General features: G+C 38.0%; 1 protein-coding gene across 1 annotated transcript in view; it reads right to left on the reverse strand.

Annotated features, from left to right (window-relative positions):
- DNAH7 (dynein axonemal heavy chain 7) overlaps positions 1–27,726 on the reverse strand; it is a 185,016-nt gene that overhangs the window by 34,081 nt on the left and 123,209 nt on the right. Inside the window, exons 46-52 of the mRNA XM_072120857.1 lie at positions 19,952–20,115; positions 15,133–15,287; positions 12,202–12,392; positions 11,615–11,748; positions 9,687–10,022; positions 8,651–8,777; positions 4,284–4,478 (exon numbers count right to left, since the gene is read on the reverse strand). Of these exons, the coding sequence (XP_071976958.1) occupies positions 4,284–4,478; positions 8,651–8,777; positions 9,687–10,022; positions 11,615–11,748; positions 12,202–12,392; positions 15,133–15,287; positions 19,952–20,115 (1,302 nt within the window). The remainder of the gene's footprint in view (positions 1–4,283; positions 4,479–8,650; positions 8,778–9,686; positions 10,023–11,614; positions 11,749–12,201; positions 12,393–15,132; positions 15,288–19,951; positions 20,116–27,726) is intronic.

A 27,726-nucleotide genomic window follows, 5' to 3' on the forward strand; every position in this document is an offset into this window, starting at 1 on the left:
TGGAACCTTGTGGTGTTTTTATTGCATAGTTTTTTGTATGGAATAGAGCAGCAGTCTATGCTCCTACATACAGCTTTTATTTAGAAAACAAACTGTTAAACCGACTTTATGCTGGGGAAAGCCACCGATTAATCTTAGGAGACCATTTCTGAATCTGCAGATGCAACAGGAGGGGGAGGGGACTGGGCGGTACTTTCATTAGATGGATTTTCCTATGGGCGGTTATGCAGAAGATGGGATTTGGAAGGGGCCATCTCAGATGGGTTCAAATGCTATATAGAAATCCTAGGGCTGGTATTAGAGCCATGGGCCTACTTTCAGAACCTTTCATCTTAAGAGAGGGACTAGACAGGGCTGCCCGCTGTCCCCTTTCCTCTTCGCCCTGGCAATAGAACCCCTGGCTTGCTTGGTGCATTCTTCCAGTCTTATAAAGGGTTTCAGATGCTTGGGTTAGAGGACCCCATTATTGTGCCACTTTTTTTTTCATAAAAATCTCCAGCTCATTGACAACACTCCCCCAGTGGCCACCCTAGGCACTGCTGTCTAATATCTCAATTTTATGCCAGGCAGGGAGCAGATGAGGTACAGGGAAAACATATAATAAATGTAAAAATTCACAGAAGATAGAAGAAGAATGTAAGCTGAAAGCTGCAATGGATTTCCTAAACATCTTAAGTATTTAACAAATCTACAGCCATGTACAATTTCATATCCTTTGCTGAACCTACCTTTATATCTGTTTCCAGATAATGAGACAGATGACAGCATCCAGAAGCAGAAAGAAGAAAAGAGCTAAAAGTGATTTTCTGTGTAAATGTTAGGCCTAAAACACGTTAGATGGGCAGTATAACTAACTTATCCCAGCATTTCGTTTTAGGGAGAACCAAATTTCACTATCATATAGAATCTTTTTATAAAAAAGCACATACCTAAATTATGCATATACTCGTATAATTATGATGCTAACCAATAGTTGAATACAAAACACATAGGTTTCATAGCAACAACGGTAAACAACCAGCACTCTCAGGTAGTAATGAAATATCTAGCATTCCTATTTTATGTTAAAACACTTTCATTTACCAATATAAATTGCCCTTCACAGTCATAATAAATAAGGTGAAGAGAGTCACTTTTTTCCTGCAATAAGTCACCCTAAGAAGCTAGAGAAGAAGCATCATTTCAGATGCACCTATCCTGATCTCTATAGCAGATATGGTTCTGTTATCATATTAATCACCAGGCTTGAGGTTCTGTGTGCTAAAGAACTAGAGAAATAGGCAATTAAAGACAGAGTAAGAAACAGTATCTCCGGTTTTGTGGCAGACACTGAAGTGATTTGAAAGATAAGATTCTTATATTTAATATGATGCCAGAACTGCCAAAGAACCTAAGACAGAGGAGACTGAAGTGATGGTCTCTCTGTAGTTTCACAATCTCACTTATCTCATTTAAAATCTGACTCTTCTCAGCTCATATAACTTTGTAGGCAATTTTTTATGTTTTTAATGTTTAATTTTTTAATATTTATTAATGTTTATACAATATTTTTAGGCAATATTTTACATAAAAGAGGAAATTCTTATTTATTAGCCTTCTTCTGGGTGCTGCTGGTTTAGTGGTGTAAAAGGTGTAACCCATTCCTTTTTATTTTCTTGTGTTTCAGTTTTTTGCTCCCCTTTTTAAATAAAAATCCATAACTTTTAGATTTTTTCCATGTATGGAAATTTATATATATTCTGTGTAACCAACTATACTTCTTAGTGGCACTTTTTAATTTTCTATGCCGTGTACTGGGAAGCGGGTGACAAAATTCCAAATGCAGCAAAGTTGATGAAAAAATGCTTTTATGCCATTTTCTAGTGTTTTTATGGCTTTCACTTTGCAGTATTGCAGTATTTTGTAAATTTGAAAAAGAGCCTGATAACAGCATGCTCCTTTACAGACCCTACTATGACAGTCATGGAACCCTGTGTTAGGGTCCTGACTGTCAGCAAGCAGCCAACGCCCCAAAGACACTGTCAGTGGGGGTGCCGAACAGATCCAGACTAACACCCGCTGCGTATGGAGCGGGCTCTGCCCCTGAGCCTGCTCAGTATATCCTTAGGCTTTTTTCACACTGCTGTATGCTGGAGAGAAGCCTTCTCCATAGTGTGGCATAGTGCCTAAACACTGCAAAATCTTTTTCCCATGCACGATAGGGTACGTTGACACTTTGGTCCATATATATACGTCCCCACAACACCAGTGCAAAACAGAGATGTTAAGTACAGATATATCACAGGTCATTAAGGGGTTAAAAGGCTCTAAACACTTGCTAAGACTAAAGATAAAAAATCGAATTGATAGTATGGTTATTGAGAACCTGTAATTAAGATTTTTTTTTAGTAAAGTGAAGATGTATCTTTTTGTGTGTTTATTTCCTCTTTTGCAGTATTTTTTTTTTTTTGCTCATTTTTGTCGTGAATTTTCATACATTCTCTGAAGTACGTGGAGCACTGGTTTTCCTGCTTTGTGTCTTATTCATTTTTGAACTGCGCCTGCTGACAGATGATAGCACATAGTGGGGCACATTTACTTACCAGTTTCCTGCACCATCCCCGATCCGGACTGTCCGATGAGGATGAACTCTGGCGTGATTCATGAAGATTGTGCACTCGATATCCTGCATGTGTCGCTTCCCCGATCAGGTCCGCCAGAGTTCACCTTCTTCTTCCAGGTGTATGTAAGTGCTTGCAACACAATTTTTAAGTTAAATCCCATGGTTGGTCCGAATCCGTCAGATTGCCGTCAGCCCGCCCCCCAATTGTGTTGCATGAAAGCCAGCACGATTGCGCCAAAATCTGATCGCAAAATCCCTGTCCCGGCGGCGTAAAATGGAAATCGTCGGGATGTCCAACGAAAGTGTGACACACGGGGCCCTTAGTACATGAGCCCCAATGCATCACTGATTTGTTCAAAAAATGCACAAATAAACCCCAGTCCGTACCAGATGTAAATAACAATGTAGTATAGGTTGCATCAATAATTACACAAATAACAGAAATTGTGTAAAAATAGGACATAAATATATAGCTTAACCCCTTATCACCGACACTAGTTTTCAGCTCCATGACCAGACTCGATTTTTCAAATCTGACATGTCTCACGATAATTGGTTTAACATATCCAGGTGATTTTGAGATTGTTTTCTCGCAACACATTGTACTTCATTATAGTTGTAAAATTTAAGTGATAAGTTTTGCGTTTCATTCTGAAAAAAAGTGAAAATTTGGCAAAAGTTTGTAAAAATTCTTCATTTTCCAAATTTGAAATGTTCTGCTTTCCATCAGGAATTAAAACTACCCAAAAAGCTTGATAATTAACATTTACGGAATGTCTTCTTTATGTTAGGATGATACTTTATGCGTCCTGTTATTTTTGTAGGATGTTATGAGGTGCAGAACTTTAGGCGTGATTTTTCTCATTTTCATGAAAATTGCCGAAACTCACATTTTGAGGGACAACTCAGCTTTCAAGTGACTTTGATAAATTACCCCACTATAAAAAGTTCACCCCTCAACGTATGTAAAACCGGGTAAGCCAGGTCCTGCCAGGAAGGCAAAACCCGGCGTGAAGGATTGCTGGCAGCCTCGGGTCACTCGCCGGAACCTGGGGCTGCAGCAGGAGGGATCGGATCCCCCAGTAAGCACACAGGGGGGGGGGGGGGGTAGGGGGGCGCGTTCCAAGTGGGACACGCGTGTAAGGGGTTAAACACCCGAGATCGGAGTTTTTACGATGCCCAGTGTCAGGCATCACAGCCCGACACTGGCACCAACCTAGCCCGATGTACCAAAATCTTCTTCTAACGCGCCGCCATAGAAAGGTGTCGAGTCAGAAGAAGTACCCTTAATGACCGCCTTAGAATCCCGATACGGCGGTCATTAAAGGGTTAAGGAAATCAGCCCAAACATAAATCAAAGAGCAGAATAGCTAATAGAAATAGTAGTAATTTCTAGTACTAGGATTTCTTTTGCTGTTTTCATTACTGATTTATGCAATATATTTCACCAGAAAATCGGCGTAAAAAAGCACATGTAGAATTTTCCAACTCAGTTTTGGGGACCCTCACATCTTATATTCTTAGCAGAATTTAGGGCTTATTGTTGTATAAAAATATTTTTAATAGTGTAAAAAATTTTGAAGGACCGTGTAATAAATATTTTTCATCATAAAATCTCATTCATTCCCATTAAAACTGTACTATGGAATGTATATGATAAACTCTTAAAATTGCATCTTACCAAACTATCATATACTATTTTCCATCCATCTTTAAGTCTCATAAAATCCTTTCGAATTCCCTTGAATCTAGTAACAGAATCAAGGCGGCAGATTTCATCCCATGATTTCTGTGGCAACCACGTGCATGGATTGGAGTGAGGATTATCCAGTCCTAGGCCACCGGTCAGCAAAAACATCCATTCTACTTCATCAACCTAAAAGAATGTAAATAAAACATTATGTTTATGAACAAATAACAATATTCTGCTGAAATACAAGTTCTAAGTAGTCCACATTCTTAAATGAGGGAAATATTCCAAATATATTGACAAAACCCCACTAAACTGTTGGATTTTTTACAGCCAAAGCTTGGAATGTAACAAGAGAATTGTAGACTTTTCTTACTGACTTTACCTAAAACAATCTGCATGAAAAACTGCAATGCAGTGTGAAAGCAGTCTTACACAAGATGAGTGGTTTTCTGGCACACTTTTATCTGAACAGTGGAGCAGCTGCTTGTTAAGAGTGACTGACTGCTCAACAGTGACTATAGCAGAAGGAAATGCAAACTGCACACTATTTTGACAGTGGATGATATTCAATATGAACTTCTTAAGATCAGTTTACCGTTTCATTCCTTCCACATGACTTGCTTCACTTTCGTCTCTGAAAGCTTTTTGACACTTTAGTGTGATATTATTATTTTTTTTTTTTTGATCTTACAGTACTATACTGTATATCAGAAAATAGAAAAGAAAAAATACTCAAAAGCACCATAGTCATAAAGCAGAAGAAAAATTAAAAACAAAACATTTAATTCCATTTTTAAAAATACTCAGCTCTAATTAAAATAAAATAAAATAATCAACATGGCTTCTGCCTCTTACTCCTAGTCAGGAAATGCCAATACAGCCAATCACTGGCAGAGGCAGGCCACTGCTATAACCAGTGACTAACAATGCAAGTTTTTCCTGGAAGCTGTAGGGGATCATTAAGATAGGAATTTATTTTGCTTTAAAAGGACAACTACTACCAGGATGAACTAAGCACACTGACATACCGATAAGTGCCCGATCTGGCAGGATCTGCTCTACTTTTAGCTTCTTATACCCTGTTTTTTTATTTTGTTCCCCTCAGATTCCTATATATAGGACTTTATAATTTTACCTGGTGTCCAGGCATGTCTCTAGCAAGTCTAGGTGGGCGTGGCTTCCTCAGACTGAACCCCACAGCTCCTCCCCTTGCTATATTTGCATGCAGCAGCAATATCATGTGACCAGGGTGACATCAGTGCAGGTATTTTAGCCTTCTAACATAAGAAAACTGTACTTCAAGTATATATCTCATGAAATCAGATCGAATCATATCACATGAAATCACAGTAGCCTGCATGTAGAGAAGTATAAGTCCATGCAGGCATGCTGTGATTTTTTATGTGGTCAGATATGTGCATGAGGTACAGTTTGCTAATGTTAAGAGGCTAAAGGACCTGGTCACATGACATTAGACCATGCCCCTTGACTCGCTCTAAAGATGCATAGGATCTGAGGGAATCAATTTTTAGGTAAAGGGTGTCATTTAATTACTAGGGCTGTATGGGAACCCGCCACTAGCTGTATTTGTGAAAAATGTGGTGTCAGCTTTGCTTCAAAGCCTATTTTTCTTATAAACAAGGGCATATGAAGAATGAGAAAATCCTGCCAGAGGGGCACATATCTGCATGTAAGTGTGAATAGTTTACAATCCTTCATCCATTTTGTTTTAAAATTGTATCCCGCTACCCTACACCCACTTTCAAGGCTACAAACACCTACAAACAGGTATACCCTGCCAAATGTATGGCATATCTACACTTTAAAGTATGCTATAAATACAGTGTTTGCAAAGTATTCGGCCCAGATGAACTTTTCTATCTTTTGCCACATTTTATGCTTCAAACATAAAGATATAAAATGTAAATTTTTGGGTGAAGAATCAACAACAAGTGGGACACAATTGTAAAGTGGAACAAAATTTATTGGATAATTTAAACTTTTGTAAAAAAAAATGATAAACTGAAAAGTGAGGCGTGCAATATAATTTGCTCTCCTTAAGTTAATACTTTGCAGCGCCACCTTTGCTGCAATCACAGCTGCAAGTCGCTTGGGGTATGTCTCGATCAGTTTTGTATTATATACAGCCCAAAGAAGAAAGAAGGAATGGCGCTTTGCAACTCACTCGGAGCTCCAACATTGGATGAAAGATGTTTTATTAGGATGAAATGATACAAGTAGTGACCGGAGCTTTAATCAGGCTCTATCAGTTTCGAACAACGAGAGACTGAAGTTCTTGCCCATTCTTCATCGAAAAACAGCTCAAGCTCTGTTGGAAGTTGGATCGAGAGCGTCGTGAACAGCAGTTTTCAGCTCTTTACACAGTTTCTTAATTGGATTAAGGTCAGCACCTTGACTTGGCCATTCTAACACCGGGATATGTTTATTTGTGAACCATTACATTGCACATTTTGCTTTATGTTTAGGATCATTGGGGCACATTTACTAAGGGTCCGCAGCCGCGAATCCGTCGGGTTTTTCCCGAATATTTCCTCTTTGCGCTGTATTTCACGGAATTGTGGCGCACGCGATCGCGACAGAAATCGGGGGCGTGGCCACCGGACAACCCGAAGGATTCGGAAAAACCGCAGAATTTAAAAAGCCATTTGTGTCGCAAGATCAAGCACTCACATACACCAGAAAAAAGTAGGTGAACTCCAGCGGACCTCGGCGCAGCAGCGACACCTGGTGAATATCGGCGCACGGACCTTAGTGAATCCCAGCAGAACCCGAATCAGCGTCGGAGAACCCGCCGCTGGATCGCAACTGGACCGGGTAAGTAAATGTGCCCCATTGTCTTGTTGGAAGATAAATCTCTAATCCAGTCTTAGGTCTTTGCAGACTCCAACAGGTTTTCTTCCAGAAGGGTCCTGTATTTGGCTTCATCCAACTTCCCATCAATTTTAACTATCTTCCCTATCCCTGATGAAGAAAAGCACAAACCATGATGCTGCCACCACCATGTTTGACAGAGGGGATGGTGTGTTTAGGGTGATGAGCTGTGTTGATTTTAGACCAAACATATCCTTTGGTATTGTGGGCAAAAAGTTTGATTTTGGTTTCATCTGACTAGAGCACCTTCTTCCACATGTTTGGCGTCTCCCAGGTGGCTTGTGGCAAACTTTAAACAAGACGTTTTATGGATATCTTTGAGAAATGGCTTTCTTCTTTCCATTCTTCTATAAAGGCCAGATTTGTGCTGTGTACAACTGATTGTTGTCCTATGTCCTATGTTGTTCATGGGGCTCTTGGCTGCATCTCTAATCAGTCATCTCCTTGTTTGAGATGAAATTTTAACGGGACGGCCAGGTCCTGGTAGATTTGCAGGGGTGTGATACTTCTTCCATTTCAATATGATCACTTGCAGAGTGCTCCATTGGATGTTTAAAGTTTGTGAAACCTCTTTGTATCCTAATCCGGCTTTAAACTTCTTCACAACAGTATCAATGACCTGCCTTGTGTTTTCCTTAGTCTTCGTGATGCAGAACCCTGATATATTTATCATACAGTAAGTCATATAGGACAACATTGGATCATTCAGAGATCCTCACTGAACTACTGGAGTGAGTTTACAGCACTGAAAGTAAAGGGGCCGAATAATATTGCACGCCTCACTTTTCAGTTTATTATTTTTTACAAAAGTTTTAAATATCAAATAAATTTCGTTCCACTTGATTCATCACCTAAAAAATTACAATTTTATATCTTTATGTTTGAAGCCTGAAATGTGGCAAAAGGCAGAGGCCAAATACTTTCACAAGGCACTGTATCTCATAGATGTGGGTCCCAAATTTGAGAACGCCTCCTGAACCTGTATCTTTACTGTGATTGAATACAGAGGTGGCTAGAATTCTTTGTAGATTCAAACACATGTTGTTTCCTTATTGCCATTTTAATAAATATAGTATTTGGAAGCTAGACTGCATAGCAAGTTACAGTGTTTAATAACTTATGCGTGTGGGTCACTGATGTGAGTGTGTATTGGATTCTGTGTTTTTCCTCCTAGAAATACCCCTTTTATATAACAAAACTCCAGCCAAGTGCTTTTACACCACCACAAATGAGAACACAAGCACAATTTTCCACTACAATCAGGCGATAAGTTGTAAGCAAGAAGGCCAATTGGAGTTATATTCAGGGGAAGCACAAATGAGAACAGGCTACATATTTCTTACTTCCCTATTGTATCAGCAATGGCAATAACCTTACAAATCATATATAATATTATAATATTTAATTATGTGAGCACTTACGGTATTGATAACACAACAGGTACAACACTGGATATTGCTTACCAGTTTTTCATGTTTTAACAGGTTTACTGTTAAGCAGAATGAAAAGAGAAGCTTGTCCTTTTCAAACAGAGAACGGCATACATTTGTGTATAGTGAGTATGTAAAGTGATCCTTCAGTATTTGCAACCTTTAAAAAAATGGGATATGTGTAAATTTAGTTCTCTATATACAATACAATTGAATTGCTTAATACAACAGTGGGCTTATAGACAATGTATATGGAATACAACAATATCTTATATTTAAGAAAGCAGATCAATTATCAGCCAACACCAACAGCCATATAGTAAGAGACTATTTGTATCACTATTTGTATCAAATTTTTCTAGTAAATGTTTAAAGTAAAAATATTAAATAGTTAGAGGTTATGCCCATTGCACATGGTCTTGTGCTTGTTTAAGACATAACCTAGGTGTAGCACATAAAATGCTGAATGGGGAGAGGTCACATTGCAGTGATACAACAAATGATGCTAAACATAAATTAGTATAAAGGTTATACCAGGTAAGACCATAGGGACAGCCCAGGCAATGTGTCTACACATGGGTGCTAAGTAGTAATAATAGTAGGGTTGAAAAGACTATTCATATGTCCAATTGTCACAGATCACACACAATGTTGGTTTCTTAACCATGTAATGTATGCTACATTACATACATTAGTTATTATACAGTACTATAATTACTAATTGGCACCCAGTTACTACTTGCCTGGGTTGTCCCTATGGTCTCACCTGGTATAACCTTTATGTATTTTAATAGTAACATTATCTAATAAGGATTATCTATTTTTATATATGTGTTTGGAATCATTTGGGCTATTTTTTCTCTTGATTCTTTTGTGGGTGGTATAGCCTGCACATAGATTATGCCAGGCAGGGACTACCATACAATTGTCCATCCGCACGGTTGGGGACAGGATATACTTAGTGGTAAAAGCTATGCTGTGCATTGTTTAAGTGGTTAAGCAAGAAATGGATTACCTTGATAATAGTTGGCTATATGTTTTAGTGTTATAGTGTTATATGTTAACTTACCTAGTCTGCAAATCTTCTGACTTCTCTGAGTTGTCTATTGACATAATAAAAAGATTAATAAACCATGTAAGTGAGTACTGGTACATGGGCTCAATGTTGGCTAAATCTGCAATGGAGAAAAACAGAATTGAAGAATGGATAGAGATAGGGCGGTAGCCCATTCTTGTTGAATCAATCTTCTTCTCTGTTGCCTCAGCAACTGTTTGCTTCTCAGAAATTTCATTTGCTAGGGCCTTGGAGGAAGACAATATTTTAATGGCAGTTTCATCTTCTAATATGTTGCCTTCTGAAGTTGAAAGTACTTCTAAAATCTTGTCCTCAATTTCTTTTAGCTGCCTGGAAAAATAAAAAAAATTCATTCTGAGTTATATCAAAGACACAGTAAAGAAAAAGTATCTTATCAACTGAATAAATACAATATTTAAAAGAAGTATTCTGGAAGTCTATGTCTTGCCTAAAGTTCTCACCTATTACTAGTCATATAATTAAAATACATAACTGTTTATAATACAATAGACACACGATGGGCATTTAATGCTGAAGAGCTGAACAATATACATTCCACCAGTGGATATATCTCTACTGTATTACATGCTACCTAGCAAGCACATATCTTGGTAGATACAAAAGCACATATCTTACCAAAATTATAATAAGGGAGTTACAAGGTAAAAATATTCATAACATATACACAGATAAGATCATTACTATCTGACAAATCGGCTGTGCTTAGGGTTTTATAAATAGAGAATGAAGAGGAAGCAGAGGGCTCCAATCTTTGTGTTGTGGCTATACTAGATTATTGGCAGATAAGCCACAATAACTTAAAACAGCTGATCGTTTGGGGGTTCTGGTTATCGAACAGCCACCAATCTGATAATGAGAATATTACAACACCAATTATTTATATCTATTTTAATAGCATAATATACTTTTTAGCACCATGTCACTGCTTAAGTGTTACATTTGTTTTGTAATTAAAATGAATTGTAATTTAAACATTTTAGAAATGTAACATTCTATAAACTTTGGGCATATGATAGTGAAATGTCCGAGGTTTTGATAATTGGGAGGGTAAGAGGAGTTCTGTAGCCCTTTGACTCTGATAACCTTTTTTGACACCTCATTTTAGTTTACATAAAAATGGCTGATTATCATTTATAAGCTTTTTCCGCTGAGAAATTTAAAAGAAAACACATATGCCATTAATTTTTTACGGTGTACTGTACATTTTGTACTTATTCACCATGAGTCTGAAATAAAATGTCAACATTAAACAGTGTGTCAATACAGTAAAGTTCCCAAACGTATTACATTTTTATAATGTTTACTTCACCATATCCCAGCATTGAGAACCTTTTAAAAATTTTTAGAAAACGGAGCTTTGGAAAGGCTCTTTATTTGTTTATTTCAGGGGGTGGGATAAACAATACTTCTGTATTGCAGTGTATGAAACCTGAAGAGCTTCCTCAGCATAGGAGTATTAGTGTTCTACAGATGGCAGACTCAGAATTCAATTAAGAGCCCATAGTGAAAGCTGTAAAAACAAAGCCCACAAGAAAATGGCATAAAAGCGTTTTTTCTACACCTTCACTGCATTTGGAATTTTCTCCATTTCCCAGTACATGGCATGGAATACTAAATACTGTCACTGAGAAGTACAATTTGTTAGGGAGAAAACAAACCCGTACAAGCCCTGGCGGAATGAGGTTAAAGGACACCTACCACCAGAATCGAGCATTGTAAACCAAGTAAACAACAACTTAAAAACAAGGGTATAGGAAGCTTAAAGAAGAGCAGATCCTGCCAAAGGGGGCACACACCAGTATGTCAGTGTGCTTGGTTAACAATCCTTGATCCTGATGGTAGATATCCTATACTATACAATATTAATAACAGTTGATCATTGAGAGTTTATTAAGTGCCACCTTTTGTTTTCAGCTCCCTGGAGAATAAGTGCTTGTTTTTCTTCCTCAAGATCTGGTCTTTCCCGAGCAACAACAATACCCAGCAACTGATCCTGCATCCCTTCAGGAGTGATCATAAAATTCAGCAAGGTGACCTACGTGAAATAAATTATACAGGAATGTAAATATTCACACATATTTTCCAATTTAATGAAGCAACAAAAAATACACCTTTATTTTGTGAGAAGGCAGAATGTTTGACCTTTCAATAGCATTATTTCTAATTTGCTCAAAAAGAGCACAGCATTTAAATGTGAACTTTAAAGCAAGATAAGCATCAGGCAAACATACACCATAAATAAGAAGGTATCTAATGCAGCATCAACTAAATATCATTCTTCTACTACCCTTCCCTCTATGAAGATTAAATCAGCTAACAAACAGTGTTTCTGCCAAATAGCTAATCTGCCAGAAATATCATAATGCACACAGTACAACTAGTTTGTTCAGATACAAAACTGAGAAATTTAGTGGGCCTGTAAACTTTCATTCTTTATTTTATTTTTTTAATTTTTAGGTTAAAAAAGTGGAAAATACACGTAGCTGACCTTGACAGATGTCTCTGGTAAGTAGTGAGGATTTCTCAGTTTAGTTGTAATGTAGAATCGGAAGTCAGGAGCATATTCAATGGTGGAATCCCCAAGACGGATACACACACTGCCTCCTTGTTTAAATGTTTGCTTTAGAAGAAGTGGCTCCAGAATAGGATCCAATTCTTCTCCAACATTTTCCAGTAATACTAAAATAAATTAAGAAGAAAAAAAAGAATACATTTGACATATCAAATTCTATAAATCAAAATCAGGAATACTGGTTACCTATTTATGGATGATCTGTCCTGGCACGTAATCCCGTTAGTGATTTATATGACACAACATATCGGTAGGTGATTTGTTAAGAAATGTTAACATATATAGCATGATGTTCATAATAACCGTATAAATGAGGACGTAAGATTTAAACCATCCTGGCAGTGCAGTCAAGACACAGGCATGCACCTGCTATAACGGTGTAGCAAGGCTGCAGCACTGGTTTGGATGGCATTATCAGCCTCTATATATAGACAGAGAACCGGCAGTGAAGAGATGAGACTATATTCTTTTTATTATTTTTAAATCCCCCAAATACTTATATTAAAATAATGTATATACCTGGACAAACCCTGCCCTGTCATGCAAATTAACCCAACTAAAATAAAGACGTCTTTAAAAACTATGATTATATTTAGTGTTGCCCTTATCCCTAAATGGTTTCTTTCCATGCAATGTTACAAAAATCAATCTGTAAACTTATATTCAACTCACCTGATGTGAGTTCATCTCACTAAGTGAGTCACACTTATTAAAATTTACTTGCATTGCCCTGCCTCCTTGTTAATGATTTACAGGTCTAAGTGCTATGATATTCTGTTGTATTGAACATTGAGAGAGAGAGATTTTACATCTTTGAGCACTTAGAACCTTAAAAGTCATCATCCTGGTCAAATGACTTACATATGCAATGTCTACCCCATGTATGCATCTGATCACATGAAATCACAGCATGTCTTTATGGAGGATGGGGAGTAGTAGAATTCCATGGAAGATGGGAAGGAGAAGTACATGGAGACATGCTGACATTTCACCTGATCAGATATATACATGGGTTAGACATTGCAAATGTAACAGGACCTTAGATAATGTCACCTGGTCACATGACATGCTTAGAAGAGGCATGGAACATGGGGGAGGGGGAGCCAGCTGAGCAGGACACACCCCCTCTGATTCCAGGTAATATAACATAAAGTTGATTTACGGGAAACTAGGGAAACAACTTTTAGCTAAAGGGGTGTCAGTTAGTTAATAGAACTCTATGGGAACAAGACACTAGCTGTATTTATATAAATTTGGTGACAGATTCCCTTTAAGTAAAGTGGGCAGTCACTGACTTGACCCCTGTCCCAGTGACAATAAATGCTCTTCAATGCTCCTTTCTGCTCTTAAGTGACTGCTGTGGCATTTAATTGAAGAGATAATACTACTGTCACTTAAAGTATAGGGAGAGGGTTAGGGACCATTCATTGCAGTCAAGTCTGCATGATTAAGAACACATTCAAATATGTGGTCACTATAGATGAGCAGGATATACGCTTTGGTTACCGAGAATTAAAACTTTGTACCAAAAAAAAGGCAGATGAATAGGGAAATTAATAATCTTTATAGAAAATGTGCAAGGACTTTTAAAAACCCAAACTTTTAAAAACCCAAAACTGGGTACATACCAAGACTCCCCACATGCCAGGCTTCCATCCAAAACTGCATATATGTAGAGTAATGAATAATAACATATAAGTAAATGCCACAATTTATGAGGACTAAGGCAAAAAAGGGTCCACATTTGGTAAACATTGGATGCATATAAAGTGCTATAGTGTATAGCCCAGCGTCTATCAATACATATAAATAAATATTTTTAATTTCCCTATGCATCTGCCTAGTTTGGTACAAAGTAGATTCTTACTTAGATGTGGGAACAATGGGGCAGATTTATCAAGCTGTCTGGAAGTCAGAATATTTCTAGTTGCCCATGGCAACCAATCACAGCTCGGCTTTAGTTTTACCAGTGCTCATGAATATTTTAAAGGGGAGCTGTGATTGGTTGCAATGGGCAACTAGAAATATTCTGACTTTCAGACAGCTTGAAAAATCTGCCCGATTGTCATGTAACTATTCAACTTAACCCCATTTATTAATTCTTATGGAGGTTTAAAACTTTATTTCTTTGAACATTCTATCAACAAGAGTGGTCACCCACGATATGGATAGTTGAACTCCTTTGCAGGCTTAAAATAAAGACATACGAGTATGTGACTGCATGATAAGACATGCAATCACTTGCTGAAGTGCGTCACCGCTGAGACCACAGCATCTTTTATAGCATGTTAAACAACCCCTTTAATTTCAGACAAAACCATTCAATAACAGACAACCTTGAGCCTTGATCAATTTATAATAATGTTACGGAAATAATTCTGTGTCCTTTAATCTGCCATAATTAAATAATATTTTAGACATTGCAAGTTTCCTACTCTTGGATTTATTTGGTCAAGGAAGCGAAATAAAATTGTCTCATAGATAAATTATGTATATTGCCACTACCCCGTAGAAGCAAGAGGTTTAGATTTATCTATGTGCCATTGTGTAAAATATCGTTTTTTTCCCCCCAATAACTGCATCTAGAAAAATCTTATTTTTAATGAATACATAAATATGCTGTGCTTCACGACACAATAAAGGAGCTAATTAAAAGAATTTTACACAAATGAATCTTTCAACATACAGATTTTACCACCTGCTGCTAATACAGCAATTACAGTTTTAATGTGATTAATGATCAGTAGAAAATGAAAAGCTAGAAATGCACCAGTCATCATGGGAAAACTCTACTTTTAACTCTGTGTTTTCTGCTTTATTTTGCAGTTTTTGTTGTTTGTAACTTACCAGGTGTGCCAAACTGGATGCAGTTTTCCAGAGTTCGCACAAAATCTGGATCACTTAGCTTAATAATATGTAAGCTGTTGGCCTTTTCCATATTCTTCACCCATTTGTTTGCCTGACCCTGGGGATCGATCATCAAAGGCCATCGCCTGGCGTTACTGAAATGACATGTGTAAATATTAAACATTGAACATATTTTAAAATTGTCATTTAAGGGGGTTTGTCGTTTTACCTCATGTTTTTGTTGTTATATTCATAAATACTAATACTATCCTGGCAGGGTGATTGTTCATGGACTGATAGACATAAATTACCTAATATCATGCCCCCCACACTTTACACAAAAGATGAGGTTAAGTAGCCAACCCCTTCAAGTCCTTGCATGTGTGACATCTGGCAGACATCATGTTCTTTATTCTGCCTGTTTATCTCTATTCCCTTATTTGGCTCTGGAGGAGACACATGGAGGACATTGTGCTCTAACACTCGCAATCTGAGCCGGTTCAGGACGCTTAACCTAAAGGGTTAACAAACTTCTTAAAAGTGCTTTTGCATACCTTAAGGGGTGTAATTTCCATAATGGGGTAATTTACAAGTCTAGCTATTAGTTAGGCCTCTCACAGTCAATTAAAAGTTGAGCAGGTCCCTCTAAATACGAGTTTTGGTGACTTTCCAAAAAATCTCATAACATTCAAGTAAAATACGTGGAATCTTAAAAAAACATGCCAACTTAAAGCAAACATTTAGGAAATGTAAGTTACGAATTTATTTGGGTGCTATGAGTATCTGCTTCAAAAGTAGAGAATTTAGATCTTTGAAAATAAAGAATTTTTCCAAATTTCTGCCAAATTTCCATTTTTAATAACCAAACACAAAAGATATCATCCAAATTTTGAAACTAATTTGAACAATGTACAATGTGTCACGAGAAAACAATCTCAAATCCCCTGGATATCTTATAGCATTCCAAAGCCGTAAGCACTTATACTGACAAATAGGCCCCAGAAAGTCCAGAAAGGGTTAAATAAAAATTATTGGGGGGGGGGGGGTAAATTCTGTTTTCATGTTACCATGCTTATTTGAATAAAAAGGAAGAAATAACACATGGAAATTACAAATATCAATATATATATATATCTGTTACACTTTGTTTCTATTTTAAAACAAAACAACTAAAACCTTCTGTTGTGCCTATGTTATTTTTAACAGAAAAATGTAAAGCAGCAGACTGTTAATGTTTCCATCAAAATAATGGAAATATAGGAGAAGACATATCAATGGATGAAAAGCATGATTTAAAAAAAATTGTCTACAAATAATGAAAGTGCAGAAGATGTAAATGAAATTCACAAAAGGAATTCACAAGTTAATTGCTATTTGTTTCATGATTTAAATATCCAGTTGTGTCATTGTGGTCACTAAAAGCAAGTGCATTAACTTGTTTCAGAAGGTTAATAATGACAGGGATATTATTACTAGCCAGCGCCAAATCTTCCTTGCTCAATATGTGATTGATCTGATACATGTCTGCCTCATCTGGCTTTATTGCTTGATTCATTTCATTGTCTCTCTTGCTAGCACTATAATGAGGTTCATTTGCATTAATATAGAATTTAGTAGTCCTATGTTTTTTTTTTCTAGGTAAAAAATGTTCTGCAAAATATACCTTTATGAAATAGTGATATATTTACTAGCTCTGAAAATTACATTTTTGACGTTAAAATTGTGGAACATTTGTAATAAATTTGCTCCAGTAGTTATGTCTAAGGAGTCATTCAGATGTACGTGTGTCTGCTGCATTTCCCAGTTTGACTGCAGCACATCTGAACTAAATTCACGGCATCATAATGCTTTATGATGTCCCATATGCACAGCAACATTTACGTATGGGACAGAATTGCCAAGGTAGTTATGACACAGCATCAGAAATGACTATGCTGAGATCAGCTATGATGTGTGGCAGTAAGGCCAAGAAATGTGACACTGATTTCCTGGGCATAATGCAGACATCTAAATGGGTTTTCGGGCTGAAGTTACACACAGGAATTCACTTTTTTTGGCCATTCTAAATTTTAATGCTAATGTTTTAGGTCAGTAATGCTATGGTCAGGCTAAGTTCACACCACTCAAACCGCTGTTCCTTATTTGTGTTAAAAAAAGTAAAAAACAGAGGTTTAAAGGGAACCTATCATGCAAATGAACACAAAGGTCCTGTTACATCTGCAACGTCTAACTCATGTATGTATCTGATCACATGATCACACTGCCTCCATGGAGGATGAGGAGAAGTAGAATTTCATGGTGGGTGGGGAGGAATAGAAGTCCATGGAGGCATGCTTTGATCTCATGTGTTAAGATATATGCAGTTTGCTAATGTTAGGAGGCTAAAGGACCTTTGAAGATGTCATCCTGGCCACAGCCATGGGACATAGGGAGGAGTAGATGGAAGGGGTCGACCAAGCAGGACAAGCCTTCTCTGAGGTCAGAATATATAAAATAAAGGGATTATAATATAAAGTTGAATTCTGTGGATATAAGGGAAACAAATTTTAGCTATAAGAAGGGTGTCAGTTAGTTAATATGGCTATATAGGAACCTGTTAGTTTTATCAGTTACAGTTAGTTAGGCAAGCATGCTTTTTTTTTTTTTAAAGGGAGAAAAAATATTGCAGCCACCGTAATTTTTTCCATCAAAAAAACGCATGCATAATGGCTACTTGCCAAACTTAACATAACGGATGACATCAAATCTACATGTCAATAGGATTTTTAATTGATACATTAAACCTCTGTTCTTTACTTTTTAACCAAGGTAAGGAACAGAGGTTTGAACAGTAGTGTGAACTTAAAGGAGTTTTCCCAAAGAATAGGGCCTAACTTGCGGATCGGTGGGGGGTCTCAGTGATGAGAACTCCACAGATCACGAAACGAGGGGTCCAATGGGTCCCACGCACCTCCATCGTTCCCTTGTCGATCTGCCAGACCATTCTGCTCCATTAATCTCTATGGAGCTGATGGAAATTGCAGAGCGCCGTGCTCGGCGATATCTGTCAGCGCCATAGAGATTAATGGAGCAGAGCTGTAATGCGCGGCCGTCTGCTCCATTACTCTGACAGAGCAACAAGGTGTATGATGGAGGTAGATGGGATCCCATCGGACCCATCATTTTCATGATCTGTGGGGGTTTCATCTCTGAGACCCCCCACCGATCAGCAAGTTAGGCCCTATCCTGCGGATAGGGCCTAACTTATGTTTGAGGGAAAACTCCTTTAACCTCAGATATTATTTTAAGTCTACAGTATAGCACTGACTTTTCTACATACAAAACTGTTTAGTTGTGCTATTTTATGGTTCAGTAGATTTTCATATAAATAGGCACCTTATCTTATCTCTCAGTTTTTAACAAACAGTTTGTCTTGAGCTGGGCCTAATACGGCAGTCACAGAGGTCTTGTTCAGACCTACTGCTGCCATGGCAAGCCCATGGCACCTTGCAGTCACCTTGTGGTGGGTCCAGGGGGGAGGGACCTCTCTTCCACCTATCTCTCTCCTTAGCCACTGAGTTAAAGGGCCAGGCTGTGTGTAATAGCTAGTCTCCAGCTGATGACCAGGCTGACACTCTCACAGTGCCTTCCTGATCATCTGGATCAGGATGCTTATTCTAATGCGGCTAAGACCCACTAATAAGGATGATCATACTTTCTTGGTCGTCAAGCTGTTAATTATGTGTATTAATTTAGTTTCAGAACTACATTTCTGAAGTAAAGAAGGACAGCAGAAAGACAGCATTAACTGACTGTTCATACATTAACCCAAATTTATGCATTTGACTTTCCTCATCTCTGATAATTAAAGTCACATATCTTCTACATGTTCTAACTGTGGTTTCAGTGACATTTTTGAGAAAGAAATATTGGCAAAAATTTGGCAGTAGCAGTTTTACTATACATCTTTAGACATTGCAACTCTGCCCTTGCATTGGACCTGCACAACAAAAAATCTTCAAGGTGTTTGGTAAAATTATAAACTTTGCATGGTTTTACTATTCTCCATTTTTTCTAAACCATTCCACAAAAAAAAAAAATTAAAAAAATATTTTTTTGTAAAGTTACTGTATACCCACTACATATTACTAAAAAGATGCAACCACATACTAAAATGGTAAATACTCCTCAGTCAGCAGGCACTTGATGGTACCCAGAAGTTGAGTGGGCCTTTTTTTTTACTACAAAGTGGCAGTTTATTCATAGGTTATGAGAAACCACAATGTCGATTCAAAGACCCTACACTGCAAAAATAATTACAAAACACCTTTCAAAAACTCATATTTAAAATCATTTTCAAAGTGTGATAAATTGTAAAAATGGCACCGTCAGATTTCTTTCATTACTTTGTTGCCTGGTCATTTAAAATTGCAGCATACACTATGTAAATTACTATAGAGAAGCACCTCAAAATGAACATTCCAAAAAACTGGCTGTCTTCACAGTGCGATGCAGCCATCTTTTGTAAGGGTGTGATGCAGCTGACTGTAAAGATTCCTGATGTACTCTTACAATGGAGGGCTCAGACATCCCACTATATGGTATATACAGGGGATACCCAAACCTGTAGGCAGCAGTGAGGCTAAGTTCACCACTGATTCTATCATTACCAAATACAACTGAATGTACACAAATTAAAGAAATATTTTTGGACAAGATCTAAAAATGGAAACATAAAACACCAAACTGAAAAAATTATATATAAATGAACTTGTGTTTTCTGCTATCTTATAACATAATGTTACTCGAAGACAATGCAACAGTATAAACTATAACTTACGAAATAATAATTCCATTGTCAATAGAGAAGCTGTCCGACGGTAAACCTGCAATGTTCCAAGCTCTGATTTTCACAGGTTCGCCTAATGTGCTGGTAAGAGAGTAGTCTTCAGAACAAGGTATATTCTTGTCTTTGCACATTAAGCTCCATTCTTTAGTTTGCATCTGCAAAATTGAATGTATTATTATTATTATTTATTCCTGGTGCTGTACATTCAAGGGGTTCATAACATCAAGTCAACAAGTCAAAAACAAATGGAACTAGAAAAAGTGGAAGGAGAACCCTGGGAATTCACAATGTATATGGGAGGGTAGATGGCAAAGCTAGGGGAAGGAGCATAGTAGTGGGCTCAATGGGGGAGATTTATCATTAATCCTATGTAGTTTCTTGGCGTATAATTGTCGCAATTTTTTGCGCAAACATCATTTTTGTGGGTTTTTTAGTTTGAAAAAAAAGCAACTCCAAAGTCACAAAATTGCGGAAATAATACACCACAGAGTGTGCAACACTGTGCAAAACCACATTTATCAACTGAGAATTTTCAAAAGAATGCAAATTTAATCGCAAAACTACACCACTTAGGAGGTGGTGTATGTGGGTCCATTGCTGCTACATGGGGCAGATTTATCTCAAACCTGCACAATTTTGAAGTTTTTGCTCAATTTTGAAGTTTGAGCAGATGTTAAACATACGTGAGACTGGTGCAGTCTCTATTCGCATAGAGCACACACTGCTGATACTCGCATCAGAAGGTAACACTGCACAAACACGGACTATAAATCCGACTGTTGGAAACCTGCCAGTCTAACACATAGACAACGGCTCAAATTCTGCCTAATGATAAATCTCCCCCAATGTCTTTAATATTCTTTATTTGAAAACTTCAAGCGTAACCTGAAAATCATTTATGTAGGATTGTCTGCAACAAGCAATATGTTATAGATGAGTTTTCAAGTTTGAAGGATCAAAATAAGGAATAAAAGAGACATTGCACTTAAAGGAAACCTACCACTTCCGATGGTGGTTAAAAGCAGCAAATGGCGTGCACCAGCTCAGGGTGCCGGCGCTTATTTTCGTTATGTTTTTAAACCGATATAAAGCGTTCAAATTCTTTATTAATCTTTATATACAAGTACCTTCACCGCACCGTGGTCCGCGATCGGCGCACCATGCACGCAACCACTTCCTACTCAGGCGCACAAAGTGGTCGCGAGCACGGTGCGCCGAGCGCATACCATGGTGCCGGTGCAGCCACTTCCTATGTAAAGATTAATAAAGCATTTAAACGCTGTACATTAGTTGAAAACATAACAAAAATAAGCACCGGCACCAGCTCACCCTGAGCTGGTGCACGACATTTGCAGCTTATAACCACCATCGGAAGTGGTGGGTTTCCTATAAGAGCGAGCTAGGCTAAAATAAAGCATAAAATGCAATTGCTGGTTTTGCTGTCAACTACCTCCCAGCTCATCCACAATATATACCAATATTGCTTAATCTAAGGGCAGGGCGACTTTAGACATCACAAAGGCTTTTGTGACTTTTTGGATAAAAATGTGTAAATACAACGTGTGAAATAAAGATTGTCCAGATAGCACTTTGAAAGCTTAAAATCACAAGCTTTTTAGTATATTTCATGTCTTGATGGTTAGATAAGAACTCATCATAAAGGAAATCTACCATTTGTTTTTATGCATTGTGAACCAAACATACCTTGAGAATGCTGTTGCGACACTGATGCAGAACAATATCTTGTTTAATCCCTGAAAAAAGTGGACCTTGGGAAAGCTGGGTGCAGGCTGGCTGTCGTACATAAACACATTACTTCCACACACACATAGGAGCTGCCTGAACTGTCCAGACAGAAATAATCAACCTGAGCTGGATGACCCATACACAGCAGTTGGGGGTGATGCAGCGATTGATTACTCTTGCCTGTAACACAACACAGTGACTACGTATTCTCGGCTTGTGCTGGGCGGGACAAGGCTGGAGCAGTGCATAATTAGGGTAAGAGTAGAGCGCAGGGCAGCCAGAAGAGCGCCAAATCCTCATCATCATAATTTTATAATTGTTTTTTTTCAGCAAAAATACTCAGTTCAGGGATTAACAAAGATATGTTTCTGCATCAGTGTAGTTACAGCATTCTCAAGGTATGTTTGCTTCATAATGCATTAAATCAAATGGTAGATTTCCTTTAACTAATGATGTAACTTTAACTAACCATCATGTAAATAATGGTTACTAACTATTTCGCTTTAGTGACACATAAAGACAAAGTACATTTTTAGAAATGACCACTAATCTCATGGTCACACGATAATATAATATGATTTGTACAATCTTTTGAGGTGACTGTAAAAGACAAATGAAGAGATTTGTAATTTTTAGATTCATAATCCACAAAAGATAACATTGCACTCACTACAGACATGAGCATAATGTGATTATGGCACCAACTGGGAAAAATTCAATTAATTTAATGTTTAATTATAAGGTACCTCATTATTTTTTATGTTCTCCTTGGTTGTTAATTACAATGTCTTTTCTTACAGAAATCTTGCATTATACAACTATGTTGTGTATTGCGGTAAAGTTAGAAGTAAAATATCTCAAACCTCATTTACATTTAATGTGCTCTAACAGGAAAAACAGCTTTTACAACCCAAAGTGAAAATGGACAAATTTTCACCAGAATCTGAATGTCTTGCATGCAGTCTTTTAAAAAAAAAAAAATTAAATCTGAGAATATCTACATCAGCAAATAAAAATCTGTCACAACTTCTTAACTCAACAACTTATCACAATTCCTCAGCTGCATACATCAGCATGGGAAATATGAGGATTTTGGAACAGATTTCACCATGGCATCAATTGTACCAAACATAAATCCACCCTACAGTTTTTAATGAAAACTACTTTTTAAAAACTTTTTAGGATTGTGTAGAATAGGAAAAACTTGCTCCTCCAAACAGGAGAATGTAGAATATAATTCAACCTAATATATTCAATATAATCAGTCTAAATGTCCCCTTATTCACAGGACTTATTCACACTTGAATAAAGCAGTCAAGAAAATGCTAATAAATCTTAGTGGTGTGCAATGCCTGTGGCTGGGGCTAGGATGGCAGCTGTTCACAAGTGGTATTTTATATGTTTCATGATGTAACATTTTCTAATGTAATCTGTGTTATGTATTCCGTGTACCACTGTGATTGGTAGGCAGAGAATGGGTTACTTCACTACAGACAAGAACTGGTGACAGTGACAACCATAGATTGTGGTGGGAACTGCTTCAGGTAGTGTTGGTAAATGCCAGTTTCTCCTAGAACCTGCTGTAAGGTAGACAGGGGGAGGTTAATGTGGGCCATACCCACAAACCCTACCCGTAACAGTAGGGGAAAGGAGTGGTTGTTCAGTTGGTGGGTTGGTTGAAACCAGCTTGCTGCTGACAAGGGGCAAAAAGGAGATCAAGGAGAAGAACTGAGAGTGAGAATGTGAGAAAATGTACCAATTGTATTTTCCACAGAAACCAAAGATACCTCTACTGTGGAAATCCTCAATCCAAGTGGACTTGGGTATATTGGGTGGCAGAGTAAACTACTGTCCACTGCATCATATCTTTGTGGGATTCAAGGGGGAATTTGTACATGGACCTTTGGATTATTCTAGAAATCACACAGGCTCGGCTCGGCCTAAATACTTACGCAGAAAGCTCTCCATATTATAGGGAGAGAAATGACTTAAGAACCATTGGGAAAGCCAGGATTACGTTACTACTGGACTGACCAGAATAAGCTAGGGTTTCAGAAAGCCATTGATATTCCCATCCTCAAGCACAGTAACACATTCCATGCCACCAGTATTAAAAACTAACTGGACTGTACTAGTGCCTGTAAGTAACTGGTAAAAGAATTATTGTTACACCGCCTCCCTCCTTGTCTCCCTATTATCTGGTCCATCTACACCACAAGGCCCAGTCATCATGCAGGTAACACAACCACTCTCACCCTGCAGCTTGTGTATCCCCTCAACCGAGAGCTCAGTGCATTACACAGAGTGGAGAGAAGCCTAATCACCTAAAGATTTTGCTACTACTAATACCAGCATCATCCTCTCTGTACCTTTTTTTAAACTTCAAAAATACTTGAGCCCTCCTGCATGAGAAAGATGTTTTTGCCCATGTGCTTTCCACTGAATTAAATGGACAAATTAATGTCTATAGGCTCATGCACACAGCTGTGGTTTCCACAGTGGGGTCGTTTATCTCTGTAACTGGGTCTATCATAGACACCACAGATACAGTAGAAAACTTGTAAAAAAATGTTAATTAAAAAATATACACTATACACTTTATAAATCTTTATAAATTCATTTATAATGAATTCAGAATCAGAAAACAAGGTATGTTACCATAATGTAACTTTAATCGCAACTAAAAATGAAAAAAAAAGCGTTGGGAATCTTTTCTTTCTTTACATCACTTCCACACCCAGTGGGCAGGGATGGACGCAGAGTATGCTGTGTCAGACCGACGAGTTCCTGATAAAAGTCATAGGGCAATTCTATACGCTGGCACAGAATTGATACATGCCTCTTATTTGGAAAGGGAAAACATTAAAAGCTGGAAAACAATGCCCCACCTCTTCATAAATACCCCCCTATGTGTCAAAAAAAAACACGACGTTAAACCACGACATCTGCATTTGGTTATTTTATTCCTAGAAAACAAGTTTACAAAACCCTCACAGTGGGTTCGTTGCCACCTGTATGATTTACAGGAATATCATGATTTCAGAGAAATAAAAAAGGAATAGCCTACGATAACTGAGTGTAAATGTTTAACCCAATAAACAACGTGTGACTTCTAAAAGCAAATTACATAGTTTACCAGGGACAGTCATAACAGCAGGATTTTTATCATAGAAGATTAAATCCTTTTCCCACTGTCTTGCATCACATAAAAGATCACACGTGTAGGGACACAAAGACATCCAGCAGAGCATGGGATATTAGTAACAAGCTGTCTCAGCTGAACTTTGTCTGATGCAAATAATGGTTTTTTGAGACAGAAGCCAAATCTAATTTCATATTTTACAGGTTTCAATTTGAAGTGGCTTAAGGCAAACATCCACATAGCTAAATAAAAATCATATAAATCAGGTGACCAGAATGGAGTGCTCATATCTAGTGCTTAAAATCGTATACTTGCCAATGCCTATAGATGTAATGATTGAACTAGAGCTTTAAAGTTTTACCTTTTTGAGGCACATATTACTTTTTGATTTTTTTTTCAATCAGGTTTTTGGAAGGCAGATTGAGAAATAGCAGTTTTAGCCTTTTCATGAATTGTGGGTAATATACCATAGTTCTGATTATCATTGGTTCAGTAATACCATTCAATTGTAGGATTTAACATTTTTTTCTCAGGAATAAAGGTTTTTGGCAAGAAAAATGCATTAAGGTTTTTTTCATTCAATTTAATTTATTTTTATTACATCATTTATATTAGAAGAAACTTGATCTTGGGGTCTGTTTTGAGTTTGTTATAAGTATTATTTTTCATTTTCAACCTTTTTTTAATTTTGCACATTTACTGGGGTAGGAGGATATACACTCACCGGCCACTTTATTAGGTACACCTGTCCAACTGCTCATTAATACTTAATTTCTAATCAGCCAATCACATGGCGGCAACTCAGTGCATTTAGGCATGTAGACATGGTCAAGACAATCTCCTGCAGTTCAAACCGAGCATCAGTATGGGGAAGAAAGGTGATTTGAGTGCCTTTGAATGTGGCATGGTTGTTGGTGCCAGAAGGGCTGGTCTGAGTATTTCAGAAACTGTTGATCTACTGGGATTTTCACGCACAACCATCTCTGGGGTTTACAGAGAATGGTCCGAAAAAGAAAAAACATCCAGTGAGCGGCAGTTCTGTGGGCGGAAATGCCTTGTTGATGCCAGAGGTCAGAGAAGAATGGGCAGACTGGTTCGAGCTGATAGAAAGGCAACAGTGACTCAAATCGCCACCCGTTACAACCAAGGTAGGCAGAAGAGCATCTCTGAATGCACAGTACGTTGAACTTTGATGGGCTACAGCAGCAGAAGACCACACCGGGTGCCACTCCTTTCAGCTAAGAACAGGAAACTGAGGCTACAATTTGCACAAGCTCATCGAAATTGGACAGTAGAAGATTGGAAAAACGTTGCCTGGTCTGATGAGTCTCGATTTCTGCTGCGACATTCGGATGGTGGGGTCAGAATTTGGTGTCAACAACATGAAGCATGGATCCATCCTGCCTTGTATCAACGGTTCAGGCTGGTGGTGGTGGTGTCATGGTGTGGGGAATATTTACTTGGCACTCTTTGGGCCCCTTGATACCAATTGAGCATCGTTGCAACGCCACAGCCTACCTGAGTATTGTTGCTGACCATGTCCATCCCTTTATGACCACAATGTACAACATCTGATGGCTACTTTTAGCAGGATAATGCGCCATGTCATAAAGCTGGAATCATCTCAGACTGGTTTCTTGAACATGACAATGAGTTCACTGTACTCAAATGGCCTCCACAGTCACAGATCTCAATCCAATAGAGCATCTTTGGGATGTGGTGGAACGGGAGATTCGCATCATGGATGTGCAGCCGACAAATCTGCGGCAACTGTGTGATGCCATCATGTCAATATGGACCAAAATCTCTGAGGAATGCTTCCAGCACCTTGTTGAATCTATGCCACGAAGAATTGAGGCAGTTCTGAAGGCAAAAGGGGGTCCAACCCGTTACTAGCATGGTGTACCTAATAAAGTGGCCGGTGAGTGTATATTTGCATTTATATCAGTTTTCTGCTTTAAACAGCTGATGTTTGGAAAAATTGTGGAAAATTGGTAATTAATTACAGGAAGAAGTGAGAAGAGGGGAGGGAATTTAGAGGTGCTCTCATTGTTCCGGGCAAGAAGACAACCATGTTGGAGGCTAAGGGTGTGTTCAAAAGTTTCTTTTTTTCAGGTGCAGTTTTTGATATCCAAACCCAGAGTGCAGTGAAAAAAAAGGAGGAACAGCTTCTCTCAATGATCTGTTCTCCCCCATTATCATCCACACCTGCTTTTGGCTTTAAAAATTGAAAAACTGAACGTGTGAATGCACCCTCACAGATCTGATTGATTGAAACTTCCCTAAATTCTGCCCAGGATGTAGACACTGATATATTGGAATGGGCCGTTAATCCTTCTGGCACTAACAAATCTGAAACAGAATAAGCAGAAGCTATGGCTAGTCTGATCCATCTAGCTATGGTATTTGAAGAGGCCGCCCTTCCCCTATTCTGCCTGCCGAACAGAATAAAGAGGCTGTCAAACTTTCTCAAAGGGGCAGTCTTCCGTAGGTATTCAATTAGAGTATATCTGAAATCTAGTCAATAGATGTCAGGCACACTCTCCCTCTCCGTGAAAGGATTAGCACAAAAGGAAAGTATCACTTTCTAAGTATGATGAAATCGTGATGCAACTAACATCTAACAACAGGTTTACAGGATAGAGATGAAAATTCTTCAGCTTGTCTTGCTGACATGATGGCTACTAGCAGTACTGTTTTCAAGGTCAGAAGTTTGAGAGAAGTATTTTCAATTGGTTTCGAAAGGAGATTGAATTAATGATTCGAATACTACAGACAAATCCTAAATAGGGATTGTCCTTCTCTTTACTGGTGTCATCCAAGAAGCTCCCCTGATGAACCTGACTATCCATGGATGAGAAGCATAAGCTTTGTTGAA

Source organism: Engystomops pustulosus, chromosome 8, assembly GCF_040894005.1.
Source record: "Engystomops pustulosus chromosome 8, aEngPut4.maternal, whole genome shotgun sequence".
In the NCBI taxonomy this organism is placed as follows: domain Eukaryota; kingdom Metazoa; phylum Chordata; class Amphibia; order Anura; family Leptodactylidae; genus Engystomops; species Engystomops pustulosus.